At 39.0% G+C, this 23,795-nt stretch overlaps 1 protein-coding gene across 1 annotated transcript in view; it reads left to right on the top strand.

The window, feature by feature from the left end:
* The window catches only part of LOC124804658 (zinc transporter 1), a 289,336-nt gene that overhangs the window by 251,663 nt on the left and 13,878 nt on the right, over positions 1 to 23,795 (top strand). The window contains 1 exon segment of the mRNA XM_047264883.1: positions 5,928 to 6,035. Within this exon segment, the coding sequence (XP_047120839.1) occupies positions 5,928 to 6,035 (108 nt within the window).

The raw sequence follows: 23,795 nt of genomic DNA, 5'->3' as shown, positions 1-23,795 counted from the left end.
GAATAGGTTGACGTACGAGGGGGCCATCCTGGTACCCATGGCTGTTCCCTTTAATTGTTGGTATGTCTGGCCTTCAAAAGTGAAGAAGTTGTGGGTCAGGATGAAGCGTGTATAAGGAAGTGGCATCAATGGTTACAAGGATGGTTTCTGGGGGTAACAGATCGGGTAAGGATTCCAGGCGTTCGAGAAAGTGGTTGGTGTCTTTGATGAAGAATGGGAGACTGCATGTAATGGGTTGAAGGTGTTGATCTACATAGGCAGAGATACGTTCTGTGGGGGCTTGGTAACCAGCTACAATGGGGCGGTCGGGATGATTGGGTTTGTGAATTTTAGGTAGAAGGTAGGGGTGCGGGGTGTCGGTGGGGTCAGGAGGTTGATGGAGTCAGGTGAAAGGTTTTGTAGGGGGCCTAAGGTTCTGAGGATTCCTTGAAGCTCCGCCTGGACATCAGGAATGGGATTACCTTGGCAAACCTTGTATGTGGTGGTGTCTGAAAGCTGACGCAGTCCCTCAGCCACATACTCCCGACGATCAAGTACCACGGTCGTGGAACCCTTTAATTAGATATAATATGAAAAGGATGCTCCTGACAATTTAACTTGATAGCATCACAAAAAGGTTGAGGTATACCAACAAATCCTACCCTATTTGGCTATAACCTAAAACCTTACACTCCAATAAAGTTAAAAAAGCCACACTAATTAAAAAACAAATAACCAATAGAAGAAAATTTAAAACAAATATAAATAATCATAAAGTATCAATACTATTTGTAGAAAAAATCTACATAAATGAGTTCTAAATTCAACGCATTACTCAGTCAAAATAGCAGTCAATTAAAATCAATCAATAACATAAAAAAATATTTTACCCATATGCTCCTTTCATGCTAATATGGATAAATAATCTTAGGATAGGAACCAACCTGGCTCGTGCCGATCTGAACTTGGATCATGTAAGAATTTAAAGGTTGAACAGACGTATTTACTGGGCTCCCACACCCAAAATTTTTTTTTAATTCAACATTGAGGTCGCAATCTGCTTTGTCAGTATGAGCTCTCAAAAAGAGTTATGCTGTCGTTCCTAAGGTAACTTAATCTTATGATCACAAATTATGGATCTAAACCACAAACATAAATCGGTGATATAATAATGAATTTATTTATTCTTCATGTCACCCCAACAAAACATTATCATCAAATATAGAAAGATCAACAAAAAACTATATAAAAATAGAATGTTAAACCGTACAGGGTCTTCTCGTCCTAAAGATAAATTTAAGGCTTTTGACTTAAAAGTTAAATTCAAAAATTTATTAAGAGGCAGTTCATTTCTCGTCAAGCCATTCATTCCAGCCACTAATTAAGATACTACTGATTATGCTACCTTTGCACGGTCAAAATATTGCGTCCCTTTAAAAATTTATGCATTGAGCAGGCGAAACCTCAAAATATTTTCGAGAGGACCTGTTTTCAATGGTTATACATTGTAGAGTTAACAGATTGTAATCCACTGTAATGAATAAAAGCCTTTTACAGTGAACAGACCCTTACTACTCTAGTCTTAGAACGCAATGAGTTTGATTGAAACTATTGCAAGCATTATCGTCAAGTCATCCTTGGAATACAAAACTCATTTTCTACAGTAGTGGCTATTGCGAAATTTCTGTAAGAGCTGTGACATTGAGAGATTTTCTTTCTTAAAATAATGAAAAACCGTGGCCATTCAAAGAGAACAACCCTGTAATGGTCGAAGGCAATCACTCTTTGCTGGTTCATGTTAGACTCTTTTTGTAACTCTAGATCTGATAGCTCAGAAGTATCATGTGGAGTGTAATATTGAGCCCACATTGCACACCAATGGAGTGATGGTGTATCGTGGGGAGCTGAGAAAATAATTACATTGCATATTTGGTACAGGTTTCTCTTGTTATGTGCATCAAGGAGCCAAAATTGTACACATTCTAAAATGTCACAATGTGACTATATATATGTCTATGTAGCAAATCTTTGTCTTATATTTTTATTTGTTTATTTTTTTAATAATGCATATGACGACTTGGCATTTATTCCAGAATCCTTCGATTTGCAACATGGTGGGTGAATAGTACATGCTTATTGAAATGTCTGGGCTGTTGCTTGTAGACTGTTCAAAACTGTTCCCTGTGTTTCTGGGTCATTACTTCAGTATTTCACTGTCAGTCAGTCTTGTTTATGTTCATTATGACAGAGATTCCTGAAGATATGTTTGTTTAAAACTATTTGAGAGTACACACAAGCATTTGCTGATAAACTGCAAATGTTGATGTCATAAACACTTAACAGTATTGTGGTGTGCGTACTGTAAGACCTTCGGTACACACACCATCAGATTATCTGACTTGTTGCTCTAACAAAGTAGGCGAGTGTTAGCAATATGTGTCGTGGTCTTATCGTGGTGTGTTTATCTTCTGCCGTTAGGTCAGACGATAGAAATGCCACTTGCATGCTTAGAGTAGCAGATTGACGGTGACCAACTTTAAACAGAACTTGATTAATTTTCACACACATTTATTAAAATAATAAAAAGCATAGATATTACATAACTGGATTCTGGATGCTGTTTACAATTGACAATCTGAAGTTCCTTTGGTCTTGGTACGTTAATCTTATTCTCACATATCTCTGATACTTGACAAAGTGTCTATTCATTTATCTTCATGGCTATGTACAGGAATATGATAATCTTATTAGGCGCAGACTGAAACTTGACTATAGACTGGTACAGACAAATGCAGACTAATGCAGACTGACTAATCGGAGGTCTGTACACTCGTTATAATACCCCGCTCGTTCAGGTATCACTGTACGAGTGTTATCCGCGAGGAGAAAAGGTTCTATGTTAGCAGCAATCTCATTGGCTGCGTTACATATTAATACGGGGATCAGCGGAAGCAGAATTTGGTCCATCTTTAAGGCAGTGCCATCTCGTAGTGTGGAGACGGACGAGCGCTGCACCTGCGCTGTTGTGCTTAGTGGGGTGCGCTCTAGTGGGAAAGTTGTGTACGCGCTATGTGGAACTATGTACACAAGTATGTTAGTTGAAATGAAAACAATCATTCAGTTATCATTTGTGAAACAAAGTATGATATTTAGTTCATGTTTTTTTTTTGTCAGATAACTGGGTGCTGTTCTGTCCCAGAGAGAGAAACAGCTCTCAATCATTCGTAAAATAATGAAAATATAAATACCAATAATATTTGGGACTGAAGAGGAAAGAGTACTTACAAAATGCTGGAACAGAAAGGACTAGAACATGACTGAAGCAAACAAATTTAAAAGAGCATAAAAATGCTAAGTTTATAGCCTTTAGATGTATGTTAAAGCAAGTGATTAAATATTCTGAAGTTCAAAATTCAGCAAATGTTATTTAATTTATGCATCTGTCAGTCCTCCAGTTCGTGTTTCATCACTCATTTAGTAGATTTTCCTTTTGTATAGTAATTGGTGTGAATTTTGTATACATAATGCCAGCCAGAGATTTAGGAACCAGGTTTTAAATTGTAAAACATTTCCAGGGGCAGATGTGGACTCTGACCACAATCTATTGGTTATGACCTGTAGATTAAAACTGAAGAAACTGCAAAAAGGTGGGAATTTAAGGAGATGGGACCTGGATAAACTGAAAGAACCAGAGATTGTACAGAGTTTCAGGGAGAGCATAAGGGAACAATTGACAGGAATGGGGGAAAGAAATACAGTAGAAGAAGAATGGGTAGCTTTGAGGGATGAAGTAGCGAAGGCAGCAGAGGATCAAGTAGGTAAAAAGACGAGGGCTAGTAGAAATCCTTGGGTAACAGAAGAAATATTGAATTTAATTGATGAAAGGAGAAAATATAAAAATGCAGTAAATGAAGGAATACAAACGTCTCAAAAATGAGATCGACAGGAAGTACAAAATGGCTAAGCAGGGATGGCTAGAGGACAAATGTAAGGATGGAGAGGCCTATCTCACTAGGGGTAAGATAGATACTGCCTACAGGAAAATTAAAGAGACCTTTGGAGAAAAGAGGGCCACTTGTATGAATATCAAGAGCTCAGATGGAAACCCAGTTCTAAGCAAAGAAGGGAAGGCAGAAAGGTGGAAGGAGTATATAGAGGATCTATACAAGGGCGATGTACTTGAGGACAATATTATGGAAATGGAAGAGGATGTAGATGAAGATGAAATGGGAGATACGATATTGCGTGATGAGTTTGACAGAGCACTGAAAGACCTGAGTGTAAACAAGGCCCCTGGAGTAGACAATATTCCATTGGAACTACTGACGGCCGTGGGAGAGCCAGTCCTGACAAAACTCTACCATCTGGTGAGCAAGATGTATGAAACAGGCGAAATACCCTCAGACTTCAAGAAGAATATAATAATTCCAATCCCAAAGAAAGCAGGTGTTGACAGATGTGAAAATTACCGAACTATCAGTTTAATAAGTCACAGCTGCAAAATACTAACACGAATTCTTTACAGACGAATGGAAAAACTAGTAGAAGCCAACCTCGGGGAAGATCAGTTTGGATTCCGTAGAAACACTGGAACACGTGAGGCAATACTGACCTTACGACTTATCTTAGAAGAAAGATTAAGGAAAGGCAAACCTACATTTCTAGCATTTGTAGACTTAGAGAAAGCTTTTGACAATGTTGACTGGAATACTCTCTTTCAAATTCTAAAGGTGTCAGGGGTAAAATACAGGGAGCGAAAGGATATTTACAATTTGTACAGAAACCAGATGGCAGTTATAAGAGTCGAGGGGCATGAAAGGGAAGCAGTGGTTGGGAAGGGAGTAAGACAGGGTTGTAGCCTCTCCCCGATGTTATTCAATCTGTATATTGAGCAAGCAGTAAAGGAAACAAAAGAATAATTCGGAGTAGGTATTAAAATCCATGGAGAAGAAATAAAAACTTTGAGGTTCGCCGATGACATTGTAATTCTGTCAGAGACAGCAAAGGACTTGGAAGTGCAGTTGAATGGAATGGACAGTGTCTTGAAAGGAGGATATAAGATGAACATCAACAAAAGCAAAACAAGGCTAATGGAATGTAGTCTAATTATGTCGGGTGATGCTGAGGGAATTAGATTAGGAAATGAGACACTTAAAGTAGTAAAGGAGTTTTGTATTTGGGGAGCAAAATAACTGATGATGATGGTCGAAGTAGAGAGGATATAAAATGTAGACTGGCAATGGCAAGGAAAGCGTTTCTGAAGAAGAGAAATTTGTTAACATCGAGTATAGATTTAAGTGTCAGGAAGTCATTTCTGAAAGTATTTGTATGGAGTGTAGCCATGTATGGAAGTGAAACATGGACGATAAATAGTTTGGACAAGAAGAGAATAGAAGCTTTCGAAATGTGGTGCTACAGAAGAATGCTGAAGATTAGATGGGTAGATCACGTAACTAATGAGGAAGTATTGAACAGGATTGGGGAGAAGAGAAGTTTGTGGCACAACTTGACCAGAAGGTGGGATCGGTTGGTAGGACATGTTCTGATGCATCAAGGGATCACCAATTTAGTATTGGAGGGCAGCGTGGAGGGTAAAAATCGTAGAGGGAGACCAAGAGATGAATACACTAAGCAGATTCAGAAGGATGTAGGTTGCAGTAGGTACTGGGAGATGAAAAAGCTTGCACAGGATAGAGTAGCATGGAGAGCTGCATCAAACCAGTCTCAGGACTGAAGACCACAACAACAACAAATGCCAGCAATTCAAAGGTGGTAGAATTAAAGAGTGTTTGTATTTGCAGATAGTGTCTAAGGACATACTAATAGTTGTGCCTAAAATATGGAATAGAATGCCAGTTCTAAAAACATTGTTTGTCTTAGATACTTAATAATAATAATAATAATAATAATAAGTGATGGTTATGTAATGATAAGTTACTTACTTACAGTTTACACACGACACAGTCCAGCCAGCACCAACTGAAGATTGTGTGTTGGACTGTCCCAAGACAGATAAGCCATGTGCATTATCCACTTGCTGTGGGCCATCGAAACATGTGAGTCGCAGAATCAGCTCCCTTGTCACCGCTGTGTAATGTGCTTTGATTAAAATGCTTTGGTTCTTAAAGGGTTTCCTTCTTTCTTCTTTCTCTGTCAAAATTTGGCTGTACTTTGTATGTTTTAGTCTACAATACTTGTTCTGGAATCTTTTGTCAGCCTTTTTGTATGTTTTTTTTTTTTTTTTTTTTTTTCTTTTTTCTTGATACTTTGTACTTTCCTGTAGCATCTGTGACTATATGTATTTTTTCTTTAGAGAATATATTGAAATGATAGACGAAACAACTTCTGTAACTTTTTTCCTTGTACTTCAAAGTAGAGCATGAATGGTGAAAGGGATAAAGGTATGTTGGCATAGTTGCTGTCATTGCATATGGTGTATGATACATATTTAATGGAGCATGGGATTATATTTTGTCAGCACTATAAAATGAATGTGTGCATGCTTGCTTAATGGCAGAAGGAACTTACCACTCACATTGTGTGTGCATGGAACTAATATTTCAGAACAAATATTTAAAATCATGCTATTGTAAATATTTTCTAATAGGAGCACGATCTGGAAACTTGCATGATCCGTTGCTGTCACCCTCTTTTATCATGGACAATGCATATTGCATCCATAGCGTACAATAGTAGCTTTTGGTGATACTCCAATGTTTTTTAAGTTTAATCTCGCAAGTCTTGATTTATCGTTGCTGTTTGTTTTCTGCCAAAGAGATTTTAGAATTTGTGTATGTGAATTAAACAATAAAATACAATGTAATTGGATAGATAAAAAATTTACTCGCCAAGCGGCAGCAGAACACGCACATAAAAAATACTATAATTATGCAGCCTTTCGAAGCCAGCAGCTCCTTCTTCTGACAGAGGGGTTGAAAGGGAAGGAAGAAGGGTGAAGGAAAGGACTGGAGAGGTCTAGGGAAAGGGGTACATTTCAGAAAAGTTTCCCAGAACTGCGGGTCAGGGGAGACTTACCGGATGGGATGAGGAGGAGAGACTGATTATTGGGGACTGCACCAGACGAGATTTGAAAACTCGAGGGCTTAAAGGTAGAAGACAGAGTATTATGCAAGACAGAGATTTCTGCTAAAACATCAGGCACTAGTTAGTTAGAGTGGAAAGCTAAGTACATTGTATATAACAGAGATGGAAGGAGGATGGTGAAAAATAGACAGACAAGAAAAGGAAAGATGTAGAAAACTAAAACAGGGTCAATAAAAGAGTAGTTACTGTGAAGAAATGCTCATATGGAAGAAATTAACATAAATTTAAGCCAGGTGGGTGGTGAGAACCAGGGACATGTTGTAACGCTACTTCCCACTTGTGGAGTTCTAAGAAACAGATGTCTGGGGGAAGAGTCCAAATGGTGCATGTGGTGAAACAGGCACCAGGTCACACTGTTGTGTTACAGAGTATGCTGTGCAACAGAGTACAGTATACAAGGTATCCCTGTGCCCACTCATCCTAATTGATAATTTGGTGATAGTCACGCCATGTAAAAGCCCAAACAGCATTTACATAACAGCTGGTATATGGCGTGCTGTTTCACAGGTGTGTGTCCATTTGATAATATGTGTTCCACCTACAGGGCTGGTTTAGGTGTGTGTGTGTGTGTGTGTGTGTGTGTGTGTGTGTGTGTGTGTGTGTGTGTGTGTGTGTGTGTGTGTGTGTAGTAGGGCAGTGTTGCAGTGGGTACGGTCACAGGGGCAGGAGTCATAGGGTAGGGAGATGTGTACAGATGGAGCCTGGTGTCTGACAGGGATATTGTGGAGGTTTGGAGGGTGGCAAAATCTCAAACAGAATGGATCTCATTTCAGGACATGATTTGAAGAATTCTTGGGCTTGTCAAAGTAGCTTATTTAATACATTCACAGACAAGGATAATACTGAGTCACCAATGATATGGTCCGAAGTTGTTTTTTGGAGGGATCAGCAGTACCAGGAGTGGATGTGAAGGCTGAGGGGAGAGTGGTGGTGTAATGCTGTAAAAAGTCTGCTTCTGAGTAAATACATTTGCCTTGAATGCCAAGGCTGTATGGGAGGGAACATCCGACATGGGAAGGATGGCAGCTGTGAAAATGTAAGTACTTTTGTTTGTTAGTGTGTTTAATGTGGACAAAAGTGCATAGCTGGCCTTCGGTGAGGATGAGATCAATCTTGAGGATAGTGGAACAATATTCGGAGTAGGATCACGTGAAATTTAGTTGGACTAATGCATTTAAAGATTCCAGGAATTTTAACAGGTCAGTCTCGTCAAGAGTTCATATAGCAAAGGTGGCATCAATGTATCTAAACCAAACCATGGGCTGAAGACTTATAGATACTAGGAAAGCTGCCTCCAAATGACCTATGAAAAGGTTAGCATAGGAAGGAGCAATCTTGGTTCCTGTGGCTGCACCCCTGACATGTTTGTATGTCTGGCCCTCAAAGGTGAAGCAGTTGTTTGTAAATATAAAGTTGATTTAGTTGAGCAGGAAGGACGCCATAGGTTTGGAATCAAGTGGATGCTGACTGAGGAAATGCTCAGCACCAGACCGACCAAGTACATGGGGGATGTCGGTATAGAGGGAGGTGGCATCACTAGTGACAAGCAAGATGTGTTATGGAATTGGGACGGGCACAGATTTCAGACGATCTAGGCAATGGTTGGTATCTTTGATATAAGAGGCGAGTCTTTGTGCTGTGAGTTGCAGGTGCTGATCAACTAAGGCAGATATATGTTCTGTGGGTGCTTTGAAGCCAGTAACTATAGGATGGCCAGGACGACTGGGTTTGTGGATTTTAGGAATAAGGTAAAAGGTGGGGGTGCATAGATTGCTTGGGGTAAGAAGTTCTATGGATTGAGGTGTTAGTCCTTGTGAGGGGCCTGCGGTTGTAACGAGGGACTGCAGGTCAGTTTGAATCACAGGGATGGAATCGATGGCAGATGGTATATGTAGAGGTGCCGGACAGCTGGTGTAGGGCATCACTAACATACTCCTTTTGGTCAAATGTTACAACATGTCCTTGGTTCTCACCACCCACTTGTCCTTAATTTATGTTAATTTCTTCCATCTCAGCATTTATTCTCAGTAACTACTCCTTTCTTAACTATGTTTTAGTTTTCTACATCTTTCATTTTCTTGTTGACTATTTTTTGCTGTCCACCTCCCACCTTTGTTATGTACAATACACATAGCTTCCCACTCTCATTAATTTGTGCACGATGTTTTAGCAGTAATCTGTCTTGCATATTACTCTGTCTTCCACCTTTAAGCTCTCAGGTTTTCAAATTTCATCCAGTGCAATGCAGTCTTTCCTTCTCATCCCATGCGGTAAGTCTCCCGTGACCTGCAGTTCTGAGTGACTTTTCCAAAATCTATCCCTTTTCCTAGACCTCTCCAGTTCTTTTCCTTCACCCTCTTCCATCTTCTTCAACCCTTCTGCTGGAAGGAGCCAATGGCTCAGAAAGATTGCTTAATTATAACCTTTTTTTTATATGCGTGTTCTGCTGCCATGTGGTGAATAGATTTTTTATCTATTCAGTTACATCATATTGTCAGAAATTGTTTTCATTGTTATAAACAATAAAATACACTCTAAGACTTTCATTAACGAACATACGCACAGTAACACTGAACTGAAGAGATGTGAAATATGCTAAACTAACAGAGATCCTAATACAATTAGAGTGATATTCAGAGTGTGGGTGTAGGAATTAAACCTTTCAGGTTCATAGATTACTGAATAGCTGTTTTACAGTGGTATCATAGTATGTTGGTGTGAATGTGCTTAGCAGAAATCGGTCCGGCAAACTAAGGCAGTTTCGATTGAAGTATTGGAATCAACATTCAGATGTATTAATGCTGTGAGATGGCTCAGAGATGATGATCAAGAGCTTGTTAAATAGGTTACAAGTCCCCCAAAACATTTACAATGTTCCAGTAAAGGTCAACTGGATGTAAAATTGCTCATTGTTGCTCCAAATATTTTGATAAAATGTTTTAAGAAATGGACACACCACATCCAAACAACTATGTGTGGACATTGAGGTTGCAAGTAAATATTCATACTCACAATTAAACTTCTTAGATAATGTGAGTGCGCAAAGTCCAGTAAATGTCTGGTAGTGGTATTTTTGGTGAGTATTATAAAAAGAAACTGTTTGGAAAACCACATGTAAATTATTGTCGTTCTGCACTACTAGTGCTTTATTGAGACAAGTTCCCCAATCTGGATGATGGAGACTTTGTTTCGAAAGACACTCATGGGAACTTGCTAGCGTACAATTTCAAGGCTTCTCATTGCAAAATTATGTACCCAGAATGATTATTTTGTACAACACAAGAACTGAGGCTTGCAGCTGACTAAATTCATTCAAGTGCCTTGTCATTTAGCTAGATATTAAACCACCACATTGACAATTTTGAAAATACCCTTCTTACTGCTGCCTGTTATTGGAAGCTCATTGAGTCTTCTAACCACAGTCCCCATCAATTTGAGTTGGATATAGTGGAAGATTAATTTTTTTTTTAAAAGAGAGATAAGGTTTGGAGATTAATTTCTCAGCATCGTTGTTTAAAATCCCAATATTGTATTTGACAGGGCTGTGACATTTCATCAGTCTGAAGCAAAGGCAAGTTTTTGAAGTTGCCATTAAAGCATTTCATACCAGCACGACAGGTTCAAGTTCTCTTTTCTGGTGAAAGCTGTACCACCAAGTTATGTGGCCCCATTATTAAGAAACTGGACTTGTATTCAAGAGAAATGGCATTCAAATTATTCTCCTCTGCTCATTGTCTACTGTCCCCCCCCCCCCCCTCCATGCTTTTTTTTTTTTCCTCTCTCTCTCTCTCTCTCTCTCTCTCTCTCTCTCTCTCTCTCTCTCTCTCTCTCTCTCTCTCTCTCACACACACACACACACACACCACACACACACACACACACACACACACAGAGAGAGAGAGAGAGAGAGAGAGAGAGAGAGAGAGAGAGAACTCTTTCTGCTGCCACAGATGTGTTCCTGCATTCTGTGATGAGCACGACTTTGTTGTAGCTGTACTGCTTGCCAAGTGCGGATGCCTATATGCTGAGGGATGGTATTCTGGCAACTATTAAATACTTATCGTATCATTTTAAGACAACTATTGGCTGGAAAAAAGTGATTTTTGCACATCTTCCAGACTGATGTTTTCGCTTGACAAAGAACTGAATTTCTTTTCATTATTGATCATAGTTACTGCACTACATCAAATTAAGTAAAACATTGGATGCTGTTTTAAAGAGTTCAGAGGTAGCAAAACTTTGCATAAACGTTGTATATGGTTGATTGCAGCTTGTGCAGTGCAATGTATGAAATGAACATAAGATATCAAAGTAATATTTAAAATTCAGAGCAGAATTGTACCTCATTTCATTCTCAGGTTACTGATTTTTGATATCCGATGGACTGTCACGCACGACCCGCCCATTTCTGTCCTGTGAATTGGGACTATGTGGTCATAACAATTGTCATGTTTCATAAACTGTTCAGAATATCAAAACAAAGTTTTTCGTAAATGGTGACATGCAAAGATGCACATACATGGTTAGATAAATACCAAAACTTTTTCATTCACCAAGATATGGAAGTAACTCATATACAGCAGTGAGAGGTTGGCTGTTCAGATGCATACGTACGCTAATAGCTCTGTGGGAAAACTCAAGTGGCACGCATATAAGTGTCCACACCACTTGGAGAATGACAGAGCAGAATGTGTATACACGTCCGCAGCAGTGAAATGGTTAATGATGTTTACAAGTCACTAAAATGTAATTCTCTTTTGCAAACTCTCTCTTTCATGTAAGGGGCAGTCAAAAAGTTTCTATTCAGATGCCATACAGTCCAGAATTGATATGCCAGTCAGGCAAAATCACCATGAGCATTGAGGCAGTCATCTCACTGGGGCAGTAGGTTGAAGATACTCCTTCGGAGAAACACTGTATCCTGCTGTGTGAAGAAGTCTGTCACCACCTGTGGTACACCTGTGTCTGACAGGAATTTTCAAACCTTTAAAGCCTGTTTTAAGGGACTAAGGTGTGATGATCACATGGAGAGAAATTAGGACTATAGGGCAGGTGCTAGTGTCCCAACTTGAGTTGACATAACTTCTGCATTACGACATTGTGGTGTGGGGATGTGCATTATCATGAAACAGCAGCAACCCTTGTCACACACCATTTTACAATGATGGTTTTCAACAGATATACTGCCCTTATACATTCTTCATTCCCCAGTTAATGCCTGCCAGTGTTTGTCTTTCAGCAGTCACGAAAAGAATAAAAGCATGTTGGTTCTGTTGGACATAATGTAACCATACTTAAAGCTAGTACATTTTTTGCATGCAAGTCAAAAAGACATGAATGCATCACTAATCCCTTGTCTACATGTCAGTGCTTATACGAGGGCTATCCGCAAAGTACATTATGTTTTGGAATTAAAAATAAATAAAGTATTGGAAAATTCTTTTATTATATACAGATGAAAGCCACACTTAAATACTACTTTTTTACATAATTGCCATTTAAATTAAGGCATTTATTGTAGCGATGGATGAGCTTGGAAATTCCTTCGTCGTAAAATTCGGCCGCCTGTGCCTTCAACCACGTGGTTAATCAGTAACCCGGTAGAAAGATGATTTTTGTGGATTTCCTGGAAAGAGGCACTACAATAAACTCTCAAAGGTATTGCCAAACTCTGCACAATCTCAGAAGAGCAATACAAAACAAGCGCAGGGGAAAGTTGGGCTCAAAGATCATGCTGATTCACGACAACGCCCGGGCCCACACGGCAAATGCCACTCGTGAAGTTCTCGAATCTTTGAAGTGGGAGTTGTTTTCTCATCTGCCATACAGTCCCGACCTGGCACCAAGCGACTTCCTCTTATTCCCAGCAATGAAGAAGTGGTTGGCTATGCAGCGTTTTGATGACGACGCACAGTTCAAGAAGAGGTAACCACGTGGTTGAAGGCGCAGGCGGCCGAATTTTACGATGAAGGAATTTCCAAGCTCGTCCATCGCTACGACAAGTGCCTTAATTTAAATGGCAACTATGTAGAAAAGTAGTATTGAAGTGTGGCTTTCATCTGTATATAATAAAAAAAATTTCCAATACTTTATTTTCAATTCCAAAACGTAATGTACTTTGTGGATAGCCCTCGTATATCCACATTGGAGTCGCACTATGTTGCATATACACTGCACCAACACCGTCAAATAGAAACATCTTCATAGCCACTTATGTCTCAGAACTGGTTTCAGGCTTTCCACTAGAGCCAGTAAGTCGTCATATGCAGTCCACCATGTTACTTGATGTTTGTTCTTAACAGAAGAAAATTGCACCAAAGCCACATTGTCCCCGAATCCTTGTGTTATTTGAGATAGATATATTGTTCTGTACTGACAGAAACTCATGTGTGTCTGGTAATTTCATAGATTAGCTGTAAAGTATACGAAATCTGTTATGCAGAAGCAAAATGTCATTATCCAAAAGCTAACAGATGCTGTGAAGTTTGTTTCATTCTGTTAACAGTTGACACAACCCACACAGAGTAGTGAATCCATAGACTAAACACGATATCTGTTTTCCATTCAGTTATCAAAATTATGACTGGAATAACGTTAGCAAATACATTGCCGTGAAATAATGCTAATTTGTAATTCGTTTGAAGACTTCGTGGTAGGCAGGACACAGCATATTATCTCAGTCAGAAGAGTGAGCAGGCCGTGCCATGTGTGCAATATCTTCCATTTCCAAGAAAACATCAACCACCTGTGCTCTGTGAGGTTGAGCATTATTGTCGATCAATACAAAGTATGGGCCCACAGCACCTCGCAGCAACCACACATGAGGTCCCAATATCTCATCATGATACTGAAAGCAGTTAAATTTTTTAGATTCACCCGTACAATTTCATGGAGAGCTGTTAGAGTGGTCAACATAATCCCTGCCACACCGTTGTGAATCCTCCTCGATATGGTCTCTTTCCACATTATTTGGGTCCCAAAGTCATGTTCCACATTCCATCCAGAGGTGAATCCATCGAGACTTACTCTCCAGACCAATTCCTGACTCATCTGTGAAAAGAACATTGGCCAACTGCTCAATTGTCCAGGTGGAATGTTGATGACTCCACTCTTAGATTCTTCCTTATGTGAAGGTGTGTCAGAGGTGTACATGCAGCAAGTCAGTAACAATAAAGGCCACTCTGCTGAAGCCTTCTTTACACCATTTGCCTCTATACAACACGTCCAATGGATGCTGCGAGGTCAGATGCCAGTTGCCATGCAGTGCTAAGGCAATACCACTGTGGCCTTACAGCCAAATAGTGTTTCCTCTTTCGGATGTTACACATAGTCGGTCCTGCCATGGTCTTTGGGATACAGTTTCTCTCTCTAAGCTATCACCACATCTTAGAAACAAGAGAACGATTCACTTTAAGCCATTGGGCCGCATGAGTTTGTGCTTGTCCTGCTTCTATTCCTCCTATGTCTCTCCACCGCAGAGTGTCTGGCAGGCGTCTCCTCTGTGCCATTCTGCACCATCTGTGACATCATCTGTGTACACAGTGATTATGGATGTGGAACTGCCCAACAAACACTACCCCGTTTGATGGGTGCCCTGACGTCATTGCTGGCATTGTTGTCCATTGATCGGAATGCCACCTTTCGTGTGGAACATGATCATGTGGACATTTATTGACAGTTTGTATGATGATATCATGACTTAGACAAAGGGCGGGGAATAGCAGTTTGGGAACCAGAGTATACACCCCGAGAAAACTGGGAAATCTGGGAAGAACCCGGGAATGTTTTCATCCAGGAGAAATATGGGAAAAACGCAGGAATTTTTTAGAATTCCGGAAATTTTTCCTTGTTTTAGTTTTCAGTTAAATTTTTGTAATTTTCACTGATAACTGATAGTCTAACAAAGAATTTTACTTTAGCTCGTTACTTCAGAATAATACTGCAGCAGTAAAATATAAATCAGAGAATAACATCAATATAAAATGCCAGTTTCATAGAAAATGCGTCGTTTACATCAACAAAACAGTGCACACATAAGTGTCTGCCAACAGCAACATGTCAGACTGTGCAGTAATTCGTAACAACAAATTACTGTCAATGCGTCTTTCTCGTGAGCACCATTTCAATGAGTGTGATGAAGACTATGCAATACAACAAACTGCCTCCGATGAGCATGATGTCACAACTGTTTACATTTATAATATTGCGACTGTTGGGTTGAGAAGCAGTACTTAAAACTAAATTTCCTTTTACGGAAAGTGAATTATGTTTCTTGTGACAATGTACTAAGAATTTCTTAAGTCACACGATGTTAGACTCTTTTAAACTTAACACTGAGGACCAGCCACTTAGAAAAATTTTGAGGGGAAAACCCAATCATTTATGCTGTTAAATTTTACTGGCACTTATGTGTTTGATGTATCAGAAAGGTAGCACATACACACAAAAAAGAGAACATTTCAAGGTTAGTTCTTATATTTATTTTAATTCTTTCACAGATGACAAATTATGCAATAACAATGGAAAAAGTATAATTATCTTTAAAAAAAAGTGCTAAGTGAGTTCTTCAGCAATTTCATACGTAACTGGCTTTTCTATTTTGTGGAAAAGTAAGTGCTTGACGGAACATGTATTCAGCCAGGGAAACCACAAAATGTTCTGTTCAGAGCAGTGAAATTTATCTGTATCTGTAGGGACAAGCTCTGGGATGTGCTGAACGCAAAAGGGATAGATGAAGAGATAACACGAAAAGTCAGAAAAATGTATGAGGGAAGTGAGAGTTGTGTGAAAGTGGGGAGGGAACGTACTGCTTGGTTCAAGCTGGAAAATGGGCTGCGACAGGGAAGTGCACTTTCGCCTTTATTGTTTATTATTGTTATGGATGAAATCCTACACCAAGTATCAGATGCAATTGGAGATCATAAAATGAAAGCAGTGCTTTTTGCCAATGACCTGATGTTATGGGGAAATTGCGAGAAGGAGGTGCAAGAGCAGTTAGATGCATGGGAGGCAACGGCAGTACAATATGGAATGCATTTCTCTGCAAAGAAAAGTGAAATAATTGTCACAACAAGGAAGAAGAACAGGCCAAATGTGAATATAACTTGTGGAGGGGAAAAACTACAAGTGGTAGAGAACTTCAAGTACCTGGGAAGCGTGATTGAAAGTAAGGGGGGAAACGCAATGGAAATAAATGAAAGGTGCAGAAAAGCAGGGCAGTTCTATAAATGCATCAGGGGGCTTATTTGGAGCAAGGAGGTGCCACAGAAATCCAAGGGAATTATATACCGAACCTACTTTGTCCCCATATTGGCATACGGAAGTGAGACATGGGTAATGCACAAAAGCGACAAAAGTAGAATACAGGCTAGTGAAATGAAGTTCCAGAGGAGCAGGTTGGGTGTAACAAGACGAGACAGATTGCGAAATGAGTATGTGAGGGAAAGACTAAAGGAGGAACCAGTACAGGACAGGATAGAAAAATCAAGACTGCAGTGGTATGGACACATGAAGAGAATGGATGAGGGAAGAATTCCAAAGAGGATGTTTGATCTGCAACTGGAGGGGAAGAGGCCCAGAGGAAGACCAAGAGATAGATGGGTGAAGGGAGTGAAGGAATGTGTGATGAGAAGAGGAGAGAACTGGACGAAGGTGGAAGAGGGGGAATGGTGGAAAGACAGAACACGATGGAGAGGCTTGTGTTCCCGACAGACCCAGCCAGTGGCTGGAAACTGTCCATGATGATGATGATGATATAAATATTCAGCTGTTGCAATTTAAGGTGTGCTCTTAGGATCCTGCATAACCACATCCTCGGAATAAAAACGTCAAAAACTTTTTGACGACCAACATCATATGTGAAAGCTTTGCTTTCTTGTACTTATATTGTATGTACATTAATTTAAACCATTAACTTGTTTTCTTATTTATGCGTTCGCACTTCTTCACAGTGATGTTGCTATTGCCTAACTACATCACTTGTCTTGTGTTCTGAATGTTTGCTGTCATTGGCTCGCGAGATCACGTGACATGAGCTGTAATTGGCTTACAAAAGCGCGTTGGAATCTTGATGTCAGTGCTTCAGAAGCTGACGTGCTGTATTTGGTGGAATTTGTATTTACACTTCTGTAATACAAATCGCTCATCGAAGATATTTGCAAAACCGTGTTATTTTTTGGTGGGTTTTGTTTGCTAATGTGTCGGGAACTTCTGTTCTGGTGAATAAAACCTTGACTATTCAAAGAATTTATATGTTTTATATCTCCAGGGGAAAGTATATTGTTACTTAACATGGAAAAAGTGTTCTTTCAGCTGGGAAAAAGCGTGTTTTCACCTGAAAAGAAGTGATATTTGTCCATGGAAAAGTGTATTTTCACCGAATAAAAAGTGCATTTTTAACCGGGATATCCAGGAATTTTTTTTGTCTTTTCTGTGTATACACCCTGGTGTATATGTGTCCTGAGCAACCAACCTCTCACTGCTGTGGATGTGAGTTAACTTCAATATCTTAGTGAATTAAAAAAGTTTTGAGTATTTATCGTACAACATATTTGCCTCATTGTGTGTTATAATTTGCAAAAAAAAAAAAAAAAAAAAAAAAAAAAAAAAAAAAAAAATAGCTCATTTCGATATCTTGAATCATTTATGACCTATTATGAATCGTGAAGTGCACGAACAGCCACCTCGTGTATGTCTGTCTGCCGAATATAAAAGCCAATAACTCAGGACTGAAATGAAATATTGTTCTGCTTGAAATTTCAATACTTTATCTACATTTCACTCACTGCAATGTATGAGCTAAAATCAACCATATACAAAGATTATGCAATGCATTTTGGTCTCGGCAAACTGTTTAAAATTGCATGGAATGTTTTACTTAATTTGATGCAGCAGAGTAAGCGTGATGTATAACAACAAGAAATTCATTTCTTTATCGAATGAAGCTACCAGGTGATAAGATCTGCAAAAACAAAATTTTCTCACCTAATAGTTTTCAGGAAATCGGACGAAAAGTATTTCAAATCGGTGGGACACCATCACTTAGCACAAGCACAAACTCCCGCTGAGCGATAGAGCCACAATAAAAATCATCCTCAGCATTGAATGCAGAGAACACATTTGTATCAGCAGAAAGTTTAATGTTGTATAGACGTAGCAAGCAATATTAACAGCAACTTAATACTTTCTGAAGTTACCTGTAATGAAGTTCCGCCTAAAAAAAGCTGCAGAAACATCCAATCAGATCTTAATAACATTCCAAAGTGATGCAGAGATTGGCAACTTGCCTTAAATGTACGCCATTGTAAAATAATGCTCTTCATCAGATGTAGTATCCTGATACTCCAATATTAATGATACACAATTACAATGAGTCAAATTGTGCAAATACCTGGGTATAAATTTGTAGGAATATGAAGTGGAATAATGACGTAGGCTCATTCTTAAGTGAGGCATATGGCAACTTCACTTTAACAGAGTCTACAAAGGAGACAACTAACTAATCATTTGTGTGTATAATCTTAGAATATTGCTCAAGTGTGTAGGACCCATACCAGATATGACTAGCAGAAAGTATTGAATGTTTACAAGGGAGGACATCATCAGTGGTTGCAGGTTTGCTCGACTCAGTAGGAAAGCTTCGTGGAAATGTTGAGAAATCTGAATTGGCAGACACTTGAAGATTGACTCAAATCATCCTGCAAAAGCTTCTTAACAAAATTTTGAGAACCAGTTTTAAGTTAAGAATCTACACACATTCATCACCACCTAGGTATTACTCCTATGATTATCTTGAAGACAAAAGTATGCGAATTAACAGCACACAGTAACATTTAAGCATTCATTCTTCCTGTGGTCTGTACATGGTTAAAAAGGCAAGAAACTTTAAGATGTAATACTGTGCTGAGTTGTTCTTGCAGAATGTTTGTGTGGATGTAAATAGATGTAGATATTGGGGAAAGATTTTAACTGCCCCATCAGGAATTACTACAAAATTTCAGAAAAGAAGTTTCCATGAATAGCCTGAAAAAAGATGTTACAGACATAGTTCGAATAGTTACATACAAGAGTTAGTCATTAATAGAGATGTATACCATTGAAATACTTTATTGCATGACCAACAATTATTGTTCAATGAAACACCATAAAAGGTACCAAATGAGGTGGCACAGTGGTTAGCACACTGGACTTGCATTTGGGAGGACGATGATTCAAACCCACGTCAGGACATCCTGATTTAGGTTTTTTGTAATTTCCCTAAATTACTTCAGGCAAATGCTGGGATGGTCCCTTTGAAAGGGCACGAACGACTCTTTCCTAATCTGATGGGATCGACGACCTTGCTGTTTGGTCCCCTCCCTCAAATAAAACAACCAACCATAAAAGGTGTTATGATAATAGAGTAGTGTGCACGAGCAAAGTAATGCATAATACATGGTTGTGCCATGCTCAGTATGGGCGGCAGGGGAACAACAAGATGTTACTCATTTCTGATGGTCAGTGTTCAGTATGTAGACACTTTTTATATAAAAGTAGGATATATGACTGTGAACAAGGATTCGAGAATGGAAGTCACAGTGCCAGTGGCAAACAGCTGAGTGGAAGACTAATGTGCATATAAACTAAGACAGTAAAATTGAAGATAAACATGCTAATCAGAGTAATCAGAAGCATCAATATTAATGAAATTGTTGTGGTATTCATAAATAACTTTCACTTCTAATATCAGTGGTGGCTCGTGCAAAATTTTACCAATGTTTTACAATTTGGTGGCCTATAGCCTTTTGACTTACAAGGGTAGTATGTAAACTGAACTGTTTAAATATATTTAAATTTTACAGTTAATTGTTTAACATTGTGAGCAATAAAGTAAAATAGAAAAAATTGTGTTGGTTGCAGTGGTAATAGAACCAGTCACTGTTGCTAACCTCTCACCCACAGTGTCATTAATGCAGCCACTGTTGGAAAAACCCCTCGTGCTGTGCACTTCCACAATAGCTTATACACAAATACTGATCCAGTACTGTGAGCAATGTAGCACTCGCAGTGCTAGAAGGGGTGAGAACACATCAGAGCACAGCTGCATCCCTTTTCTGAGTTGATTGTAGCCCAGCTGGCCATTCTTTCAGCACTTGGCACTGGTTGCTCGTTACCACAAAGAGAATGCTACAAAACATGTTTTTGTCCATTTTATTTGCATACCAGTATGCATTTTAAGAGAAATGGTTTGGCTTTCATTTCAAGAGATGTGGCATTAATTTAGAACTGTAGCTACAGTGTGCTGTAGCACATTAGCACATGATTACCAGCCACCACTATGTAATATAATAGTATACATAATGGCCTTGGATTTGGGATAGTGAGTAAATAGTGGGTACAAAGGCAGCAGTCACAAACATGCATGGGAGACATGTTCCAGGAGCTTGTGAAGTAAATGCTATTCTAGACCTAATTTGACAAGTGGCAAGTCCTGTGCAGCACTATCACCCACAGAGTAAGATTATTGATAATGCTGAAGTATTTGTCCTCAGCCAAGAAAATTTGAGATATGAGCATCCTCTGTAAAATTCTGAACATATTTTGTGGATCAAAGTAACAGTTTACCCTCTTTCCCTCCACCCTATCCTGCCCCAATTGAGCCCCTGAGTGGCTCATTACTACTAGTTAGCATATTGCTCACAAGTTTATATGCACCTTTAGCATTTTGCCCTTTATAGTCCGTCTGTCTCTGTTTCTTCCTTAGGTTCTGCTATCTGGAAATCTTATTTGACTGATCCTTTACTTGCACTTTGAACAAAGCTGTATCACAAGATTTACTTGACTGTGAACTCCTATTTGTCTGGCTGTTACTCTAATGTAGAACTTCATCTCATCTGTTTAGATTATAGTCAAAGGAGTTGTTGGCTTGGTATGTTACCCATGGTGGCATCATAATTTATGTGCGGATGATAGTGTTCTGAAAATCTGATTTTGCTGGGTTATCTTTGATTTGACTATTATCTTTGAACTTTTTTTCCTGTAAGATTGTTGAATGGGCATCTTCTTTGCAATTGTGTTAAATACATTGTGTAATTTAAACTGTGACAACAACATCAGTTCAACATCTCTCTGGGGCAGCATCAAAAAGGAATGTGTGACAGTCTTGTTGTTCTAGGTAAGAGTACTAATTTCCATTTAAGTAAAGTATGGGATCTGGCCTCAATGTTCAGATCGAGGACTGTGGTAAGCACTGATGTTTTAATGACTGAGATCCTCGTATCACAACCCATCAGTATATTGACTGAGACCTGGAGAAGTACACCCATACTCTGGAAAATAAGCTAGGAAAGTAGGCTGGTACTCAGTGGAAGATATTTCATGATTAGAACTCTCCAACAATAACACATCATACTATCGAAATGAAAAATTTATGGCACCAGGCTCAGTAACAGAGTGAAAACAAAAAAGCATGTGGCTTCTCAGGCTGTCTTCAGGTGACAGCTGAATGTCAGAGCATAAAATTAATAGTACAGGAGTAAACGAATCCACTAATGAATACCAGATGCATTGAATCATTGACGGGCACCCAAAAAGAATTAAAATTATGCTGGCTTTTGAATGAAATCCTTTAATGTGCTGGGACATGCTCATACACATCTACCTATCTACATTGTGTTAGCCAATGTAGTTGCAAGGTGGTGGGGGATTACCCGAATGTAAGTTTGGTCGGGCAATGTTCGGTTGGCTCACAACCAGGGGTGCCAGCTTGTGAAAAATCACTGCCGGTGCTCAGAATCAGAGTTCACAAATGTTGAAAACTAAGCCACTTGGAAATACAGTTTCAGGTATATTTGAATAAGCAGTTCTTGATAAAGGTAAGCAAACTATTGTTTATTAGATTATTTTTCCACACTAAATTAAAATGCCGTATGGCAGGAGTGGCTGGGAGACCCCCTAAGAGAAGGTTCAGCCACCTAGTTGGAATTATGTTCCATGCCTGCAGGCACCTTCCCTTTATAAAGTATGACGTGTGTGTGTGGAAGTGTGTGCGTTAAGTGTAGTCAGTATAATGGGTGTATGGAGAGTGTAGTGTCTTGTTCACATTGGAGATCGATGGGAGAAGGGAGAGGGTCAAACTTGGTGCCAGCACATAGCGTACTTCTTCCAAAAAGCACCAAAGGGGCCACCAAGCATAACATCCCCATCCAACAGACGGATCACCGTCAGCAGTGTGTTGATCAGAAACTATACATCACTATGTCTCCTCTTCCTGGTGAAACACTGACAGTGAAATATTGATTGACCACTAGGACATGAAGTGGCTTATCTCTGAATCGAGCATTACCGTACATGCGGGCTTTAGTGAACTTGACTACAGAGGGGAGTGTTTTCCACACTAATAATTAATACAAAAAGTAACCCACCATCAACATAGAATAATTTTATTTTCAACAATGTCTGTAATTTCTAATTCTCACTCATAAAGAATGTGTTCTTACAAATAGCGGATGGTTTGATGAAAATGTTTTCCGCAGTGTCAATCTCAGCTTTCACATCTTATTTATGGACATGCACGATAGCGTTGCTGCTCAATTTCTGTTGCATCGTGGTGTTGCTCAGGTAAGTCTTTAGTCTTCTAAGGGTGCAGAACGAATGTTCTGCTGTACGTGTAGAAACTGGTATAATTAAAGTAATCTTTTTCAATTTCATCACCTCTGGAATCAATTCGCTAACTTACGTATTTGAGGAAAAGAATTGCTTTAAATCTTCTGAATGTCCAGTAACATAATTTTTAGAGTTACACACATGTAAAAAATATTTCTGGGCAATTTTAATATTTGTGAGTAAGTCATCCATATAAAATTCTTTTACATAATTGCAATATTTGGTTTTGGAAAGAAGAAATGTTGCTATTTCTTTGAAGTAAATCATAGCAGCTGCAGAAAATCGCTCCTCGAAACACTGAACCACAATTTCCATAATTTCAAAATAAATTATCTGGTAATAACAACAGGGACTGGTAAAAGCATTGGGTAGAGCGCAGTCATAAAGTTTTCAAGAAGTCTTCAAACTTATTGAACTGTTAGCTCTTGCACATCAAATTTTTTTGCTCAGTTCCAAGTAAGAGCTCAATAATTCATCTAAACTTCCATCAGTTCTAAATAGCATCACAATATCATACACTATAAATATTAATATAGTCCATGGCTCTTTGGAGCTTTAGGGAGGAATTTTGCAGAAAAGCTTTCAAAACTTCATCTGGCTCTAAAATTTTGATAAGAAGTGTAGTGATGAAGATAAATTCAAAACAGTACAGAAAATTTAAGAAACTTAACTGTTCGCAATTCTGGAAGGTAGTTTTTCAGTGAACTTGTTCTGCAGCATGACCTGACAGAGCTAAAAGGCCGAAGAGCTATAGGATGAGTAATGCTAGCATCTTGGAGAGACTCAAATATTGTTAGTCATATGGGGGACCTGCGAACAAAATTGGTCATTTCTTTCACATTTGGAAGATAGTCTCCTACTGTGGTCTCATTATGCTTAGCCTGTTGGGTCACAAGGTTCAAAGAATTGGTCAAACAGTGAACATGCAGAATGTGTGGCTCAGTTTCTGATTTTTGCTTGCAACCCTAAAAAAGCACCAGTCACATTTGCCACCCCATCCATAGCAATACCTCTGCATGGCTTGATATCTATAGAGAAACAAGTGAAAGCATACATTAATGTCAAAAATA

The sequence above is a fragment of the Schistocerca piceifrons genome, chromosome 7, assembly GCF_021461385.2.
Source record: "Schistocerca piceifrons isolate TAMUIC-IGC-003096 chromosome 7, iqSchPice1.1, whole genome shotgun sequence".
Lineage (NCBI taxonomy): Eukaryota > Metazoa > Arthropoda > Insecta > Orthoptera > Acrididae > Schistocerca > Schistocerca piceifrons.
The sequence above is the reverse complement of the archived record's forward strand: the minus strand, read 5'-3'. Positions and strand labels throughout refer to the sequence as shown.